The following is a 20,617-nucleotide window of genomic DNA, read 5'->3' on the forward strand; positions in this document are numbered from 1 at the left end:
TCCCCCATCAGCGTTCCGAAAAGACCACTCCCTCCGTGACTCCCTCGTCAGGTCCACACCAACCACCAACCCAACCTCCACTCCCGACACCTTCCCCTGCAACCGCAAGAAATGCAAAACTTGCGCCCACACCTCCTCCCTTACTTCTCTCCAAGACCCCAAGGGATCCTTCCATATCCGCCACAAATTCACCTGCAACTCCACACACATCATCTATTGCATCCGCTGCACCCGATGTGGCCTCCTCTATATTGGGGAGACAGGCCGCCTACTTGCGGAACGTTTCAGAGAACACCTCAGGGACACCCGGACCGACCAACCCAACCACCCTGTGGCTCAACACTTTAACTCCCCCTCCCACTCTACCAAGGACATGCAGGTCCTTGGACTCCTCCATCGCCAGACCACAACAACACGACGGTTGGAGGAAGAGCGCCTCATCTTCCGCCTGGGAACCCTCCAACCACAAGGGATGGACTCAGATTTCTCCAGTTTCCTCATTTCCCCTCCCCCCACCTTGTCTCAGTCAAATCCCTCGAACTCAGCACCGCCCTCCTAACCTGCAATCTTCTTCCTGACCTCTCCGCCCCCACCCCACTCCGGCCTATCACCCTCACCTTGACCTCCATCCACCTATCGCATCTCCATCGCCCCTCCCCCAAGTCCCTCCTCCCTACCTTTTATCTTAGCCTGCTGGACACACTTTCCTCATTCCTGAAGAAGGGCTTATGCCCAAAACATCGAATTTCCTGTTCCTTGGATGCTGCCTGATCTGCTGCGCTTTTCCAGCAACAAATTTTCAGCTACCTCTTTGTCAGACATGACTTCCTGTGCACAAATCCATGCTGATTATTCTCAATCAGACTTTGACTATCCAAATGTTGGTTGACCCTGTCCCTCAGTATCCTCTCCAATAATTTGCCTACCACTGATTCAAGCTCACTGGCCTGTAGTTCCCTGGCTTGTCTTTGCTACCTTTCTAAAACAATGGAACAACATTAGCCACCGTCCAGTCTTCCAGAACTTTCCCAGTGGCTAAGTGTCCTGCTTCCACACTGTAGGGATTCTAACTATTTTCCCCTGTTTTAAAATGATATTTCCATTGATGGATCCATCACATCAACTTTCTAGAGGCTAATGGTGACCAGAAACTGATTGGGCCTTATGGTCAACCAAAAGAAAAATTAAATTACAGAAGCTGGGAATTTTTGAAGTGAGGAACTCACCTCCTGTCTCCCCAATGCTATCAGGAGAGTTATAGAATACTCTCCACTTGCCTAGATGGGTGCAGCTCCAACATTTAAGAATCTAACACACGAACATACAGAATAAGAACAGAAGTAGACCATCTGGCCTCTCAGCCTGCTCTTTTATTCAATAAGATCATACTTGATCTGTTTGTGCCTCAAATTCCACATTCCCATCTCCTCTGGAACAAGAATCTATTCACCTCCGCCTTAAAAATATTCAATGAATATTCATTAAAAAACATTCAAAAATAATCTTCGCTGCCTTTTGATGTAGAGTATTCCAAAGTAGCACAGCTCTCAGAAGAAAAATTCTCAGCTCTGTCCTGAAAAGGTGACCCATAATTTGAAAAAAATGCCCCATAATTCTTTACTGACCAACAAGGACATTCAAGATGATTTTTTTTTAATCTTTCACAGGACGAGGGTGTCAGCATTTATTGTCATCCCTAATTGCCCAGATGGTAGTTAAGTGTCAGCCATATTGCTGTGAGCCTGAGGTCACATGTAGGCCAGACCAGATAAAAATGAAAGCTTTCTCCCCTAAAGGACATTAGTGACCTGGGTAGGTATCATATATCATCCCATTAAAATAGCCTTTGATCAGATTAGATTCCCTACAGTATGGAAACAGGCCCTTCAGCCCAACAAGCCCATATTGACCCTCTGAAGAGTACCCAACCCACACCCATTCCCCTACATTTACACCTGACTAATGATATATCACTATGGGCAATTTAGCATGGCCAATCTACCTAACCTGCACATCTTTGGAGTGTGGAGGAAACCCACGCAGACAGGGGAGAATGTGCAAACTCCACACAGACAGTTGCCCGAGGCTGGAATCGAACCTGGGTCCTTGGTGCTGTGAGGCAGCAGTACTAACCACTGAGCCACCGTGCCACAGAAAGCTCTTTCAGAACCTAAATCGTAATCTAATACAGACTGCAGCCATGTTATTTCGCAGGGAACTACACTTCATCATAAATAACAAGATGCAACTATCCTAGACCTCTGTCACTGCTGCACCTCCATACTTCCTCCCTACTCGGTTCTACTTTATATCACATATTAATAATGAGTGGAGAAATCTCTCCTCAAAATACTTCACTTACGTGAATCCTAAAATGTTTACCACAGCATCACGGTGCACAATTCGGTAAGCATTTTCCAACTAGGCAAAGGGAGAGAATTAAATTAGAAATGTGACATTCTAAAACATAAATGCCTGGACATAACAAAACATTCAAATTCTACCAGAATATAGATATATAAATAAAATACTTATATCAGCACTCATCAATATTGAGACAAAGAGATTATAGTAGCATGGTATCTTTTGGTATCCTCAATGAGCTATATTTGCTTTCCTGGTAAATATATACCATAAGACCATAGGATGTAGGAGGGAAGTAGGCCATTCGACCTAATTGTCTGCTCTGCCATTCAATTATATCATGGCTGATTTGATTTGGAGATGCCGATGTTGGACTGGGGTGTACAAAGTTAAAACTCACACAACACCAGGTTATAGTCCAACAGGTTTAATTGGAAGCACACTAGCTTTCGGAGCGCTGCTCCTTCATCAGGTGGTTGTCGAGGACACAATTATAAGGCACAGAATTTATAGCAAAAATTTACAGTGTGATGTTGGTAATCCTCAACTCCACTTTCCCATCTTTGTCACATAACCCTTGATTCCATTACTCATTAAAAAGCTATCCATCTCAGCCAGAATACAGAGGAACCTCGATTAACCAGCATTCGATTACCTGAATTTCGGATTATCTAGCAAGACCGCAAGTTCCGGATGCTCGGCTAAACTATGTTATCCAGTATTCAATTATCCAGAATTTGATTAACCAAACAAAATATTCCCCGCCATGTCCTTCAGATAATCGAGGTTTCTCTGTATAGGTAATGACTAAGTCTCGACAGCCTCTGTGATAAAAACATTCCACAGATTCACAATTCTCTGAGAGAAGACATTGCTTCTCATCTGTGTCTTAAATGGGCACATAAATTCTAAAGGTATGCCCTCTGGTCCTAGACTCTCCCACAAGGGGAAACAATTTCTCTGCATCTACCTGGTCAAGTCCTCCAGGAGTCTTGTATGTTGCGATAAGGTCACCTCTCATTCTTCTATATTCCAATAAAGTACAGACCCAACTTAGTGAACCTCACCTCATAAGCTTGTCCCTTCATAACTGGGATCAGCCTAATAAATCTTCTTTGGACTGCCTCCAACATCTGTATACCTTTCCCTAGATAAGGGACCCAAAATTCTTCAGTGTTCCAGCTTGTAGTCTGACTAGTGCTTTATATAGTTTAAGCAAAATCTCCCTACTTTTATATTCAATTCCATTTGAAATAAAGGCAAATTTGCATTTGCCTTCCCTATTACCTACAGAAGTTGGATGTTAGCTTTTTATGATTAATGGACTACCAAATCCCTCTGTTCTGTAACTTTCTGCAGCCTTTAACCATTTAAGTAATATTTCGTTCCTCTATTCCTCCTGCCACTGTGCAAAATCTCACATTTTTCTACATTATATTCCCTCTGTCAAGTTTTGTCCATCCACTCAACCTGCTTGTATCTCTCTGCAGACTCTTTGTGCCAGCCTTACCACTTGCCTTCCAAACTATTCTTCAAAAATCTGCAAATGTGGCTATAATGTAGTCACTTTCCTCATCAAAGTCAATAATATTTATTGTAAATAATTGTGGCTCCAGCAATGATTCATGTGGCAAACTACTAGTTAGAGGCTTCCATCCTGAAAATGCCCCTTTTTGTCAACTCTGTCTTACATTAGGTACTCAATCCTCTATTCATGCTAATATAAAGCCTTCAACACCATGGACTCTTACTTTATTAGGGAGCCTAATGTGTTGTACATTATCATGTTCTTTTCCATGCCAAGTTGCTATATTTTAAATGCCACATTGTTGGTAGCATGACTTACTAACTGCATAGAAAGGTAAACCATTTGCAACCTGGAGCTGAATTTTACCAAAACTTGACCGAGTGTCAATTTCAGGAAGTTCCATTGAGGGTTTTGCCTCAGTGAGTTCAAACACATTTTTTCACGGAGGACCTTCCAGGATTTCCACCATTGGCACCATGTTTAAAAATCAGCTGTGTACTAGGTCAATCATTGCCAGCCATGAATAGCCCTTCACAATGCGCATAGTGGGAGGGCAATGAAATTGAACATTCTCTAAGGGCAAAAAGGTTGTATGAAATGGAAACAGAAACTCACATCTGTAAATGAATTGCTACTTTACATGATCACCTGTCTAAACGATTATCACTGTTACTGCAGCCATAACAATAAAGCAATGCTGATGGTCCATATCATGTTAGAGCTATGTCTAAGGGATTACTACTTTTTGCCAAATGTCACTGTAACATAATACCTTTTCATTGTTCAATGAGGAAACATTATATGTTGCAAAGTCTTCAAAGGGTTGAAAGACTTACTTTATATTGAACAAAAGGAAAAACAAAGATTAAAATAATGCATTTGCTTCTGGGAATAAACAGGGACTGCTTGCCTTTCGAGATTTATAGTTCTCATTATTGTTGCTCCTACTCAATCTCATCTTCCCCCTTAGAAATCTGTCCCAGAGTTTCAGCCCTCCATCCCATCCTTTTTTAACTGTTTCAACTGTGGAAGGATTATGCAGGACGTTCCCTCTGGACCATACTGCAAAGCCTCCCACACCAATCCATATGTCATAAGCTCATCTTCAGAAGGCCCATCATCATCTCCATGATGGCCCTAGCAGAAGACAAGGCTGCTTACTTGGACCAGGCAGAATCAGGGATTCCATGTCATTACGGTCTGGCTAATGGGTCACAGTCCGTCCTGGGGTGTCTGTTCACTCAAAGTCAAAGTTGTTATCGGAGCTGCTGCTGCATTAAGGAAGTTGGGCAAAATCAATTGTGAGGATTAGAAGCAATATGCTGTGATGCAGAATGAACAATGCAACACACATATAAGGGTAGGACAAATGTGCATTGAAAGTCAACAAAGAAACAGTGCATCATGAAAATTAGCATGATTAAGAGTTAGGTTTTGCCTGAGACGTCAATTTTCCTGCTCCTCAGATGCTGCCTGACCTGCTGTGCTTTTCCAGCACCACACTCATCTTGACTGCATTGTATCTACGTTATGCCTCAGTCAGAGGGTTGTGCAATGGCGTCATAAGCCATGGTGCAGACAACAGTCATTGTCTCCTTGGAACCATCCTCGTAAGAATTCCAGCCCCTGAAATGAAGCAGGAAGCTGAGGCTTCTCAAGGACATAGGCATCATGGCAGTTTCCAGGGTACCTGGTGCATTCTTCTAAACTGAGATCCTGATGATCACAGATGACTTGTACATTGGTTCTGTTGATAACAGCAATCACGCTGTATGTACATTACACATGTATACAATCTCAAGCTGGAGGAAACCAGCTATCATGGCAAAGCCCACTGCCCATCTGTAGCAAGGATCTCATCAGGTCAAAAGAGATGATATGGTGTGATCTGTCTCAAATTGTATGAATAACTTGCTTGCTACAATTGGGGCAGTGAGGTCAATCAAACATTCCCATCCAACTCTTTAACTTAAGCCTTCTTCTTCTAATAATACCCAAGCGCAAAACCTATCTCTTAATCATGCTCACTATCATGATGCACTGTTTCTTTGTTGAAGCCAGGATAGTAATGATTATCGATGAGCCTCCCTCCTGCAGTAGACTTTCAATACACATTTGTGCTACCCTTATATGGGTGCTCCAGTTTCCTTCCACATTCCACAAGGTGTGCAGTTCAGGTGAATTGGCCATGCTAAATTGCCCATACTGTTAGGTTCATTAGTCAGGGGTAAATGTAGGAGTGGATGGGTTACTCTTCAGAGGATCAGTGTGGACTTGTTGGGTCGAAGGACCTGTATCTACGCTGTAGAGAACCTAATTTTAAAAAAAGTACTTTGTAAGTCCTGAATCAGGCAGCAAAGTACAAAATGGCAAGACAGTGCAGCGATGCTGTGTGCATCGAAGTATGACCAAATTGAGTGGGTGCTAAGAAAACACATAAAGGGCCACAAGGTATATCCTGCTCCAATATATGAGGTTGGTGCCTGTCCGTCTGAATAAAGTGCCCTGTGGCAGCATTACAATGAAAGATGCTCCAAAGTGCACTACTGAAGTGGAAAATTGTATTCTAAATGATGTGACTAGGGTTATGGTTAAGGCTCGAGTTAGGGTTAATCTCTGTGGATGGAGGGAGCAGGCAGCTGCTGCCTGTGATAGGAGTCCATGGACAGTGGGGACTGCTGGTTAGGATGGAGGCCCAGAGGAGTAAGCAGCAAATTAGCATCACCATGTACCTGCACTGACTGTCATGATGTGAACTGACAGCATTTAGTTTCTCTCCGACATGTGGGGGAATAGGAAAGTGCAAATGAATGAGGTTAGTATAGGTGATGAGATTCAAATGCATATGAGTAGTCCATCTCTCTGTTTATCAGTGAGATTCTAAACTCACCATTCAAACTGGATGGAAAATTTGAATGTATTTATCCCCTTATGTCAAGACTCTCATTTTTCTGCTCTTGCCATATTTTCTCAACAACATGTCATTATTTATGTCATTTAGGGCTGGCAGGATTCCACTTGTGAATGAAATTTAAAGTTAACATTTTTAAAATGTTTGACAAGTATCAAAACTTGAAGAAATAAAACTCCCTAACTGGAATAACTAATCTTCAGTGGCATGAAGTTGATTGGCAATGATCTTGGCGGAAATACTTAGCATGCTATTTGAAGGCTACCTAGACTGGTATGAACAGTACTTAAACTTCTTGAAGAGATTAGCTTGTGTCTCAGCTACAGCTTTATATTATTCAATGAATGTCAGTTATGTGGCAGACAATGTCTTTTTTGCACAGCTAATGGAATAGCAGTGGATTGTAAACAGCAAGATTTGGATTTTTGAGTTTAACCCCTACATGATTCCTGTGCAAAATCATTGTCACATTTAAGCGTAAATCGCATATCCTCAAAGTTATTCTGACAGCAAATTTTAGCCCATTAAATTTGCTTTGTATGACACACACTCCTTATTATCATCCAGCAACATCACCATACATCGTAACAGCTTATCAATAGGATTTAGTATTTTAAAGCTGTTGCAGCTTGCGAAGTTCATATTTCCACCACTAGATGGAACTGCACAAACAGTACAAATTTCCCAAAACTATATCCTGAGCATTATTAATAGATTCTTGAGAATGGAGCAATTCATAAACATTAAGCTGATTTCAAATTTATATTTACACCACTTTGGCTGCTAAAAACATATTACCAATGGTAAGATAATGACCAGGAGTGATCCATTCTTCTGAAACACACTTAATGTACTGAGTTATTATCTAGAGACAAGAAGAACATCACCTGGATGTTGAATAATATCTCTTCATAAACATGAAGGTAGCAAAGGTTTAATGTCAATGGTTTTGATTGATTCACAGAACATGTGCATTGCTGGCAGGCCAGCATTTTTTCTAACAAACATGCTTGTACATATTACAATTCATCCCTATCACAGGTTCAGCCCTTCTGCCCCAAAGGTAGAGAAACTACCCCTGTGCCACAACACCATGTCAACATTGATTATTTTTCTTTTTAAAACTTGCTAGTCCTCCTTGTATATATCAATAAGATTGAGAAATGTAAAAACTTACATCCATAGCAGATGGGGCCCAAACTCTTATCCTCCAACCCAGTTACAGGCACAAAAACACTTAAGGCCAACATTGCTTTATTTATTTTCAGAAGCCAATTGTTTTTCTCCTCGTCACATCAGATATATTATGACACACCTCTGGAGAAGGTAGGACTTGAACCTGGGCATTCTAGCCTGAAAATAGGGGCACTACCACTGTACCACAAGTCCCGTCAAAGCAACGTTTTTGTTGTTATTTTAAACCGGTCAATATTTATTATTTGTCTTTAATTTTCCTTGAGATGTTCTTCTTGAGCAGACAGACAGAGAGAGAGAAAGAGAGAGAGACTAACATAATGAACTCGGGTCTCAGAGAGATAAAAAAAAGACAGATAAGAGGGATCAGGGTCACAGTGGGAGAGAGAGATTAATAATTTGCGAAACTGAATTACAGGACAGTCAAAAGTCAAAAACTTTGCTGTGGAGATGGGCTGGTTGATGTAAGGGCAGTGATTTTCTTCACTAAAGGACATGAGTAAACATGTTTTGGGTCTAATAGTTTCAAAATCACCTTAATTAACACCAGCTTTTTATTCCAGATTTCTTAAATTGATGAAATTTGAATTTCCCAAATGCTGCAAGACACTTTGAATTTGTGTCACCTGATTATTGGTCCAGCCTCTGAATTACTCGTTCAGTAACATAACCATTTTAGTAAAATAATCCCTTACGGCAGCTAATAAAGACACGCTTCAAATAATTAAAGCAACATAACCTGAGAAGGAACTATTGCAAGAGCAATTTACTAACAGTAAAAAAGAAAACTAGCCCTGGGTTTTGATTGGACCTCATGGTTCAATTATCCACCATATTAATGACATAATCAAAGCAGAACAGGGCCTGGGTACCTGAGTGATCAAGATCTATCAGTTTCTGTGCTTCAGCAGAAGACTGCAAACCACTTTATACAAATATTTCACAGTTAGCAAGTCAGATTCATTTCTATATTAAAAACATGCTTTGCTTGTGTATCATTTTAAAATCTCAAACTGTATTCAGGGTGCTTTGCATTAGAAACATCACTTTCTGCAAGACTTCTCATTTGAACACTTAAAGTGGAAGCCATAAGGAAACTTTTTTAAATGGAAAAATAACATGAAACGTATTATTGGCACAATTGTGTAGAGAAACTACTGATGCCCTCAAAATGTTTTGTGAAAAAGGTTTGCACTAAGTCAATGAATCGTTTGTTTCTTAGACTAGATGCTAAACTAATTTTTACAGTAATTAAAAACATCAGATCTGCACAGTGGCAGGCTTACATACTCCCATTTGAAAATTTTAAGATCTCAAACAATGATTTTCATTTACCGAATCAGACATTTCTGAAATGCAAGATTACCTACCAAAAGCAGACAGTAACAAATAAAACACTTTTTGAGTTTATAACTTTACTCATTATTACATACCAACTCCTTAAATCGTTTCGAGTGATTTTTAAACAAGGACGAGGACCGATTACTTAATTCTTCTACGAAGGCCAATTTTCCATCTCTGATCGCATGATTCTGACGTACTGCAAAATAAAAATCATTTTTATTTCAAATAGTAATAATACAAAATTTGTCAGGACTGCACACATCTATCTCCTTCTCAGCACATTGTAATGTAGAGTGCACTTGTAACAGGATTATGTAATCTTGGGGTTGAATTACAGTTTTTGGCTTATTTTATGACCTTCATGTTGTCACCGTTGAGACACAAATATGTTACGAGTAGGGTGAAATTTCTGTGCATTAACTTTACCTGCTTTCTTATATTGTTGGGTTCTAAAAGAGAAATCTATAGCACTGGAACATGCACTAGACCTGATTTTCCAAACTCCCCTGTATTCTGGAACTGTCACTGCAAATCGAAAGCTAGCAAATATAACACTGCTATTCAAGAAAGAAGGGAGGGGATAAAGCAGTGAACTACTGGCATTGACTTGACTGCAGTCAAGTGATGAAATTTATTATTTAAAAAGTCTTAACAATGTACCTAGAAGTTCAAATTATACTCAGAAAAATGAAGATAGTTTTGCAAAACCCCAATTGTTCAACATTTTTCTGACATGTTTTTGAGGATTAACTGATTTGATTGACAAAGGGAAACTTGTAGATAATGGTATGCCTGGATTTCCAAAAGGCATTGGATAAAGTGCTATCCAGAAGTTTTACACACCAGATAAGGAGGTCATGGTGTAGAAGGTGATATAGCAGTGTAGATAGAGGATTTGTTAACTTATAGGAACTAAAATGGACATAGTAATTTATCATTCTCAAGTTAATAGGCTGTGACAAGTGGAGTGTCACAAGGGTCAGCGTTGGGGTTTCAACTAGTTATAATCTGAAGCAATGACCTACAGAGAGAGAGAGAGAGAGACAAACATCTACGTGTCTAAATTTAATGTTGTTACATGGAAATATAAAGTGCGAGGAAAACATAGAATGGTTATAAAGGCACTCATTAAATTGAGTGCTGAGCAAAATGACAGATTGAGTATAATGAGCAAGGTTGTTCAATCTAAATGCAAGAGAACTAGAATACAGGAATAGTATTCTAGCATGTAAATAATTGGAATTGAGATGAGGACAGATGTCTTCAATGCAAAGAGTTGCAAATATTTAGAATTCTCCACTTTGTGGTTGTGGCTGTTTCACTGATGAATTTATTTAATTCTGAAATAGAGAGATGTTTCTGAAATAGAGGGATGTGATGACTGGGCAGGAAAGTGGAGTTGAAGTTGAAGATCAGTCATCGGATTGGTATTGAATAGTAGAGCAGCCCCCAGATGCCCGATGGTTCCTTCCTGCTCCCTCCAGCTTCTGATCTATAAGGACTGCATTCTTATCCAATATTCAGTTTCTAATTTCATTCCTGAAAACTGACCTTCGGTATTCTGGTATAAAAAGACTTGCTCCTAGTTAATGAAATACAGTCAAAATTCAATGGAAATGAAAATGGAAAGTTGCATTTGGCCTGGTCAGAACTTTTCAAATTACATTTCACTTATCAGGTCCCTATATATATCTTGTTCTTTCACTGGATGCAGACATCACACAGTAGTCCAACATTAATGCCCAACCCTTATAGCTCTAAGGATGGTGAACTGCCTTCTTGAACCATTGCAGTCCATGTGGGATAGGCCATTAGGAGTCAGGTAGCTATAATAATGGAAATTTACAAGACGGCAACCTGTAACTAGTAGTGTGCCACAGGGATCATTACTGGGGTCACAATTATTTACAGTAAGTATTAATGATTTGGATGAGGAAAATAACTACTATCGCAAACATTGCGGATTACTCAAAATAGGTGGGAAGGCAAATGATGAAGATGCGACACAGAGTCTGCAGAGGCATACAGATGGGTTAATTGAGTGGGCAAAAACTTAGCAGAAGGAATATTGTGGGCAACTGTGAGGTAATGCAGTCTGGCAGGAAGAACAGAGGTGTTGAATAACATTTACAGTAAATGGGAAAAGGCTGCAGAATACAACAGCTTGGAGTGGAGTGGTGGTTAGTTCAGTGGGCAGGATGGCTAGTTTGTAGTACAGAATAATACCAACAACTTGTGTTCAATTGCCACAGCAGCTGAAGTATCATGAAGATATCTCCTGCTCCACCTCTCCCCTTGTCTGAGGTGTGGTAACCCTCAAGTTAAAACCACCATAAGTTGTGTCTCTTTCTCAAATGGGAGAGCAACTCTATGGTCTGGTAAGAGTATGGTGACTTTACATCACAGAGCAATTTGGGAGTCCTTCTGCAGTCAAGTTCAGCAAATAAAATGTTGCCTTTATTTCAAAGAGAATAGTGTATAAAAGTAGGTAGGTTTTAATAAAACTGTACAAGGTACTCATCATATTACAGCTAGAATACTGTGGACAGTTTTGGCCTCCTTATCTAAGGAAAAATATACTGGCATTGGAGATAGCCCAGAGAATGTTATAAAGAATATGGAGGAACTGTCTTGTGGGACAGGTTAAGAGGTTATCATTTCAGCTATGATCTCATTGAATGGTGGAGCAGATGGGCTGAATGGCCTTCTTCTACTCTTATATCTTATGGTCTTAGGTAAAACCAGAGTGCTATTAGGAAGGGAGGCCTTGGACTTTGACCCCATAAAAGAAAGCTGCAGCGATGTAGTACCAAGTCAGAATGGTGTGTGCAATGGACAGGGACTTGCAAGTACTGTTATCTAATGCATCTGCTGCCTTTGTCCTTCCAGATGATGAAGGTCATGGATTGGAAGATGCTGTCAAATGAGCTTAGGTGATCTGTTGAGCTGCATCTTAGAAATAGCAAACATTGCTAAAATTGTATCCCGTAAATTGTACAGGATAATTATCAAGCAGCTTGCTTTATCCTGAATGATATTGAACTTATTGTGTGCTGTTGGAACTGCATGTGTCCTAGCAGTAGACAATATTCCATCACGTGTATGTTTCGTTTTCCCTGGAATCTATCAGAAGTGGGGGCAGGATTTCTAGGTCTAGGTTCCCAGAGCTATTGGTTCTCCATGCCTCCATAGAAATCTAGGCCTAAGTATCAATTTTCAATTTTTTTTCTGCAAATAAACTGTTAATATAGGTTTGTTACACAGCTCAACATTGTCACTGTTTATTTCTTTGAAATAAGCTTCGCCATAAGGCATTCAATTCATGCATAATATTATATAACTGCAAAATACCACTGCTTGCTGGAGGTCTGAAATATAAACTGAAAATATTGGAGAAACGCAGCAGCCCTGGCAGCATCTGTGGAGAGAAAAATAGTTACAATTTTGAATACAGTATGGCTCCTACTCAGAACTGTGTAAGTGAAAGGAATAAATGTTTTTTCAGTATACCTAGGTTATCCTGTGGGGTCATTGTTGTTGTTGACACAGTTGTGGGTATTGTACTTCTTGGTGTAGATGTGGACATAATGCTTGGTGTAGTGGTTGTCATTGTGGCAGTGGGCTCACAGAATGTCCCTTCTGTTGGTTCACTCCTGATGCAGTCACAGGTCTGACCCGATGTGAAATTCCCACTGCAAGGCTGATATTTACTACAGAACGCAGAGTTCCAAGTAAATCCCTCTTTGCACATGCACTGAAATTCATTGTTCACGTTCTGACAAACTGGTGAAAGAAAAGAAAATTGAAAACTTCTAGTGATCTATGGGGGGAGATTAGTTTGTATAGTATGTTTTGGAGGGAAGAACATGATTAGTGTTAATATCATTGGACTAGTAATTCAGAAACTGTTAGAATTTAAATTCAATTCATAAATATCTAGAATATAAAGCTAGTTCAGTAATGACAACCATGAAACGATCATCAATTTTTGTAAAAAAAATCTTATTCAAGAATATTCATTCAGAAAATAAATTATTTTGAAAAACTCATAGATCTCTCTTAAATTCAAGCATTTACCATTCTGCAAAGAGGTCACAGTTTGTTATGATAATAGCTGATGGTGTGGCTGGAGAAGTCAGATCGTAAAGTGGTACGTAGCAAAATAATCTCTAAAGTTTTTTTGTTTATTGCACAGGTCAGTCACTGAGGGTAGTATTCAAAACAAAATAGATGAATTAATGACACAAACACATTTAACTGGGTATAATATTGTAGCATTAACAGGGACATGGTTACAAAGCAGTATGTGACTTCCTTAAATATAGGAAGGATCTTTTCAGCCCGAGTGCTATTTCCAACTCATTCTTGAAGTCATAAAATGTTTTGGCCTCAGCTGCTTTCGGTGGTAGTGAATTCCAAAGGTTCACCACTGTCTGGGTGAAGACATTTTTTCTGATCTTAATCCCTCATGGTTTGCCTTGTATCGTTACACTTTGAGTTGGAAAGTGTGGCGCTGGAAAAGCACAGCAAGTCAGGCAGTCTGACTCTCCAGTATCTACAGTCCTCACTTTCTCCTTAGATTGTGACTCCTATCTGCATCTATCCTGTCTAGTGCTGTTAGAATTTTACAGCTTTTTATGAGATCCTCCTCATTCTTCTCAGCTCCAGTGAAACATGTTCTAACTAATTCAACCTATCCTTGTTCATCAGTCTCATCATCCCAGGAATCAGTCTAGTAAGTCTTCACTGCAATCCCTCTATAGCAAGAATATCCTTTCTCAGCTAAGGAGACCAAACCTACACACAATATTCCTGGCACAGTCTCACCCAAATAACTGCAGCAAAGCATCCCTGATCCTGTACACAAATCCACTATGGGTAGTACTGTCTACAAATTTACACTTTGAAGGCCAATATAATATTTGCGTTCTTGACAATCAGGGAATGGGCATCCAGGCTTATTGTAAATCTTTCAATTTACAGCCATTCACAAGATAATCTGCCTTCGTGTTTTTGCTCTCAAAATGGAAAACCTCACATTTATCCACACTGAGGTCCTAGGGAGTGTTGCTGAACAAAAAAACCTTGGAGTGCAGGTTGTAGTTCAGAATTCCTTGAAAGTGGAGTTGCAGGTAGATAGGATAGTGAAGAAGGTGTTTGGTATGCTTTCCTTGATTGATCAGAGTTGGGGGGTCATCTTGCAACGATACAGGACATTGGTTAGGCCACTTTGGAATATTGTATGCAATTCTGGTATCCCTGTTGGGAGGATGTTGCAAACGTTGAAAGGATTCAGAAAAGATTTACAAGGATCTTGCCAGTATTGGAGGGTTTGAGCTATAGGGACAGGGTGAATAGGGTGGGGCTATTTTCCCTGGAGCATCAGAGGCTGAGGGGTGACCTTATGGAGATTTATAAAATCATAAGGGGTTTGGATAGGATAAAAAGACAAGGTCTTTTTCCCTGGGGCGGGGGAGTCTAGAACTAGAGGGCATAGGTTTAGGGCAAGAGGGGAAAGATTTAAAAGGGACCTAATGTGCAACTTTTTCATGCAGAGGGTGGTATGTGTGTGTGTGGAATGAACTGCCAGAGGAAGTGATGGATGCTGGTACAATTACAACATTTAAAAGACATCAGGACGGGTATATGAATAGGCAGGGTTTAGCGGGGTAGGAGTCAAGTGCTGGCAAATAGGACTAGATTAATTTAGGTATGGATGAGTCAGACCAAAGGGTTTGTTTCCATGCTGTACATCTCTATGACTCTATGACTTTACACTGTACCTGCCAGGCATTTTTTCACTCAACTTGTCCAAATCACAATGAAGTATCATCGCTCACCCTCCCACCCAGCTTTGTATCATCGTGAGGGTATGTAAAGAAAAGCACTAGAAATCATGCATGGTTTTAATCTTCACATAGCCATTACTGAGATGTGGCTTTCGGATATCAGGATTGGGAACTAAATATACCAGTTATAAAATTTACAGGATGAATTGGGGGGATAACAGAGGATATGGTGTAACCTTACTGATTTTTTAAAAATCTTCAATAATGAGGGGGGATATAATGAGGAGAAAGCAATCACTGGAGATCATATGGGTAGAACTAGGAACTGTAAAGGATTTTAAACTCTACTAGGTGTTGTATACAGATCCTGAGTAGCAGCTCTGAAGTATAAGTGCACAAAGAGGAAAATGTTAAGCAAACCAAAGTAATGGGGTTTTTAAAAATTTTAACATAGATTGGGAGAGGCAGACAAGCATCTGTCAGAAAGGCGGGAATTTCTGAAGGTGTCCAGAATACTTTCTTACGGTCATATGTCATGGATGCAACAAGGGACAAACAACTTTGGTTTTAGTAAAAGAGTCAGATTTAATTAGAAACCAAATTGGGTGTGAAAATTAAACAAATGATAATCGTATTCAACATAGTATTTGAAAGCAAAAAGCATAAATCAGCTCCTAGAGTTTTAGATTTAATGAAATAAGACAGAGAGTGTCCACAGTGAATTGGGAAAATCTGCTAATGGATAAAACAACTAATGGAGTATGTTTAAAGAAACATGTAACACAACACAAAACGCGTTTACACATCTGAGAGAGAAAAGCTCCACTTCACAGTAAAAACAGCTAATGAAATATAGATCCTGTTTGGGAAAAGTACAAACACCAGGAAAGGGCCACAAAGTAGCTTATTAGAGCTGTGAGAAGGGATTAATATAAAACCTTGTCAGGGACATCATAATCAATGAGCAGAAATATTATAGTTATGTAAAGGGAAAGCAGGCGGTCAGGAGTAATGTTGGCCCACTAAAAATCTGAACTGCGAATATTGTCAATGATTATGAAGAAATGGCAGACATGTTGAATAATTACTTTGCCTCAGTATTTACAGTAGGAAAGGAGGATAGCCTGCCAGAAGTCCTGAGGAAATTAATAGTGGATTGGGGACTAAAATTAACATAAGTAAAGCATTGACAATGAGGAAAATAGTGGAACTGAAGAGGAACGAATCCCCAGGACCTCATGATTTTGATCCAAAAGTTAAAAGGAAATAGGGGAACATATTATCAATGCCCTCTTTCAGAGTTCCCTAGATACAGGAGTCATCTCTCTGGATTAGAAAATTGCATGTAACTTTTTCAGAAGGATGGAAGAGGAAAACCAGTAATTTACAAACCAGTTAGCCTGGCATCTGTGATGTGGAAATTGTTGGAGTTTACAATCAAGGATGGGGTAACGGAACATCTTGAACATTCTCAGATAATCAAGGAGAGCCAGCAGGGATTCATGACAGCTGGATGATACTTGACAAACCTAATTGAATTTTGAAGAGGTAACGAATGTTGTGGACCTTAGTGTTGTTTATACTGCTTGCAGAGAAACCTCGATTATTCGACATTCGATTAGCCGAATTTCAGATTATCCGAACAAGATCGCAAGGTCCCGATGCTTGGTTAAACTATGTTATCCGGCATTCGATTATCTGAGCAAAATACTCCCCGCCCATGTTGTTCAGATAATCGAGATTCCTCTGCATATAGATTTTCAGAAGCAATTTGATAAAACACCACATAAAAGGAATTGAAGGGAAATTATTGACATGGGTTGAAAATTGGTTTGAGTGGAAGATGACAGAAAGTAGGGAAAAAAAGGAGTAGGTATTCAAATTGGCAGGATGTGACCATTCGTGTCCAATAAGGATCTATGTTAGTGTCTCAGTTATTCACATTATTTATCAATAACATGGATAATGGCATTGAAAGCCAGATATCCAAATCTGCTGATGACACAAAGTTAAGAGACATTGTAAACGGTCGAGATGATAGCATAAAATTACAGAGGGATATTGAGAGACTAAATAAATGGATGAAAGTGTGACAGATGGATTTCAGTGTAAGCAAGTGTGAGGTTATCCTTTTTGGACCAGGAAAGGATAGATCGGGATACTTTCTAGATGGTGTGAAATTAGGTACCTAAGGAGTCTTGAGTTACAAGTGTATAAATCTTTAAAATGCCATGAACAGGATCAGAAAATAATCAATGGAATGCTGACCTTTATATCTAGAGGACTGAAGTACAAGAGTGCAGAAATTATGCTGCAGTTATACAAAACCATGGTTATACCCCACTTGGTGAACTGTAAGCAGATCTGGGCATCATACATTAGGAAGGATATACTGGCCTTGGAGAGAGCACAACAAGGGTTTGCAAGCATGTCACTGGGCTTTAGGAGGTAAGTATGAAGACAGATTATACAAATCAGGCCTTTTTTCTCTAGAATTTCAAAGGTTGAGGGATGATCTGATTAAGTCTTAAGATGTTGACACGAAAAGACAGGATAGATAAAGATATTTTATTGGTTTGAGATTCTAGAATTAGGGGACATGGTCTTAAAGGTTAGACCCAGACCACTCAGGAGGTATTTCTACGCAAAAGGGGTGGTGGACATTTGGGCCTCTGTCCCACAAATGACATTTGACAATTGATCAGGTTGTTAATTTTAAATCTGAGACAGATAAAATTTGGTTAAGCAAAGGTATTAAGGGATGCAGACCAAAAGCAAGTATATGGAGCTGGGTTACACAATAGCCATGATCTCACTGAATGGCAGAACAGGCATGAAGTGCTGAATGGCCTAATACTGTTTCCGGGTAGATTGGGAGAATCAGATTGGCTAAGGCAACCACAAAGAAGAATTCATAATGTATTTGGGTAGTTTCCATGAACAATATGTTCATGGATCCTATTAAGTTTGGGATATTTTGGATCCAGTGATGTGTATTGAAGCATGTTTATTAAATGATGTCAGAGGAAAAGATCCCCTCAGAAACAGTGATCAAAACATGTTAGAATTTAGTATTCAGTTTGAGAAGGCAAAAGTTAGAACAGAAACAACTGTTAAATAAGAGTAATTACAAAGGTGAGGGAAGAGCTAGTTGGAGTGAACTGGTAAAGGATTTCAGCAGTAAAGACAGTTGAGGAACAATGGCAAACATTTAAAAATATAGTCAACGGCTCACAGATAAAGAATATATCCCACTGAGAAATAAGGATGTTAGGAAGGAGATAGCCAGCCATGGTTAACTAGGGAAGTTAAGGTTAACGTCAAATTGAAAGAAAAATATATGATTGGTTATAAGCCAGAAGATTGAGAAAGTTTTAAAGAACAAAAAATGACCAAAAGAAAGGAAGAAATAAATGTTGAGGGTAAACTCGCAAAAGCAAGACTTTCTTGAGTGAGTCACTGAGTTAAAAACTTACCTCCTGAATAGGTAGAGCGCACGCTAAGCAGGAGCGGCCACGGGACTGCAGAGTAAGTGAAGTAATATCTTTGGGTGGTTGCGTTACCAAAAACACTACTCGGGTAGTGTCTCCCACCCATCCTCATGCTCCGCCAAAAAGCAAGGTTCTGTACGCCGGATTGATAAGGTATCTAGTTTTTTTTACTGTTTATTTTTCTACAGTCTCTTTGGGAATTTAGGATAGTGGGGATGGTGGTTAGGGTAGTTGAATGTTCCTCCTACAGAATATGGGAGGTAAGGGTCACCACTAGTGTCCCTGCTGACTTCATCTGCAGTAAGTGCAACAAAACCCAGCTCCTCGAAAACAGTGTTAGGGAACTGGAGCTGGAGCTAAATGAACTTCGGATCATTCAGGAGGCAACATATTAGAGGTGTTACAGGGAGGTAGTCACACCTCAGGTGCAAGAAAGAGGCAGATGGTGCTAGCGAGGCAAGGAATAAGGAAGAGAGGAGTTGAACACATGGCTGCAGGGATGTTGCAGGAGGGAGAGTTTTGGATATCTGGATAATTGGGGCTCATTCTGGTGTAGGTGAGTCCTCTACAAACTGGAAAGTCTACACCTGAACCAGAGGTTACAATATCCTGGGGGGGGATATTTGCTCATGCTTTTCCGGAGGGTTTAAACTAATTTAGCAGGGGGATGGGAACCTAATTAGTAGCTCCAGTGTCCAAGAGATTGAGAGTAGTTGGGTCAGAAATGAGGTTTCAAGGTCACAAGAGGTCACCGACAAGCCAGAAGGTGATTTGAAGTGTGACTACTTCAACACCAGATGCATCCAGAATAAGGTGGGTGAACTTGCAGCATGGGTTGGAACCTGCAACTTCAATGTTGTGGCCATTTCGGAGACATGGACAAAGCAGGGACTGGAATAGTTGTTGCAGGTTCAGGTATTTAGATGTTTCAGTAAGAATGGAGAAGAGATTAAAACAGGAGGAGGTGTGGCATTGTTAGTCAAGGACAGCATTACGGTGGCAGACAACTTGTCTACTGAGGTAGTATGGGCTGAGGTTAGGAACAGGAAAGAAAAGCTCTCCCTGTTGCAAGGTTCTATAGGCCTTCAAATAGGTCCAGAGGCAAGGGTGGCAAAGATAATTCTGGATGGAGCAAGTTTAACGGGGTATTTCTTATGGGGGACTTTAACTTTCCAAATATTGACAGGAAATACTATAGTTCAAGTACTTTAGATGGGTCAGTTATTGTCCAATGTGTGCAGGATGGTTTCCTGACACAGTATGTAGACAGGCCAAAAAGGGGCGAGGCCACATTAGATTTGGTACTGGGGAATGAACCTGGCCAGATGTTAGATTTGGAGGTAGGTGAGCATTTTGGTGATAGTGACCACAATTTAGTTATGTTTACTTTAGCAATGGAAAGGGATAGATATATAAGACAAGAGTTATTGCTGGGGGAAAGACAATTATGATGTGATTAAGCAAGATTTAGGATGCAGAGGATGGGGAAAGAAACAGCAGGGGATGGGTACAATTGAAATGGGGAGCTTATTCAAAGTACAGCTACTATGTGTCCTTGATAAGTATGTACTTGTCAGGCAGGGAGGAAGTGGTCAAGTGTGGGAACTGCGGTTTACTAAGGAAGTTGAATCTCTTGTAAAGATGAAGAAGAAGGCCTTTGTTTGGATGAGTCATGAAAGCTCAGTTAGGGCTTTGGAGAGTTACAAGTTAGCTAGGAAACACCTAACTAGAAAGCTAAGAAGTGCCAGGAGGGGACATGAGAAGCCATTGGCAGATATGATCAAGTAAAAGCCTACAGCTTTCCATAAGCATGTCAGGAATAAAAGAATGACTAGAGTAAGATTAAGGCCAATCAAGGATAGTAGTGGGAAGTTGTGTGTGGAGTCTGAGGAAATAAGGGAAGTGCTAAATGAATAATTTTTGTCAGTATTCACACTGGAAAAAGACAATGTTGTCAAGGAGAATACTGAGATACAGGCTACTAGACTGAACAGGA

The 20,617-nt window shown here is 40.0% G+C and overlaps 1 protein-coding gene across 1 annotated transcript in view; it reads right to left on the reverse strand.

Annotated features, from left to right (window-relative positions):
- LOC132835685 (adhesion G protein-coupled receptor F5-like) overlaps positions 1 to 18,733 on the reverse strand; it is a 78,399-nt gene extending 59,666 nt beyond the window's left edge. The window contains exons 1-4 of the mRNA XM_060854842.1: positions 18,607 to 18,733; positions 12,852 to 13,124; positions 9,431 to 9,537; positions 2,363 to 2,421 (exon numbers count right to left, since the gene is read on the reverse strand). Of these exons, the coding sequence (XP_060710825.1) occupies positions 2,363 to 2,421; positions 9,431 to 9,537; positions 12,852 to 13,124; positions 18,607 to 18,733 (566 nt within the window). The remainder of the gene's footprint in view (positions 1 to 2,362; positions 2,422 to 9,430; positions 9,538 to 12,851; positions 13,125 to 18,606) is intronic.
- Positions 18,734 to 20,617: the final 1,884 nt, after the last annotated feature.

The sequence above is a fragment of the Hemiscyllium ocellatum genome, chromosome 3 (assembly GCF_020745735.1).
Source record: "Hemiscyllium ocellatum isolate sHemOce1 chromosome 3, sHemOce1.pat.X.cur, whole genome shotgun sequence".
NCBI classification, from domain to species: domain Eukaryota; kingdom Metazoa; phylum Chordata; class Chondrichthyes; order Orectolobiformes; family Hemiscylliidae; genus Hemiscyllium; species Hemiscyllium ocellatum.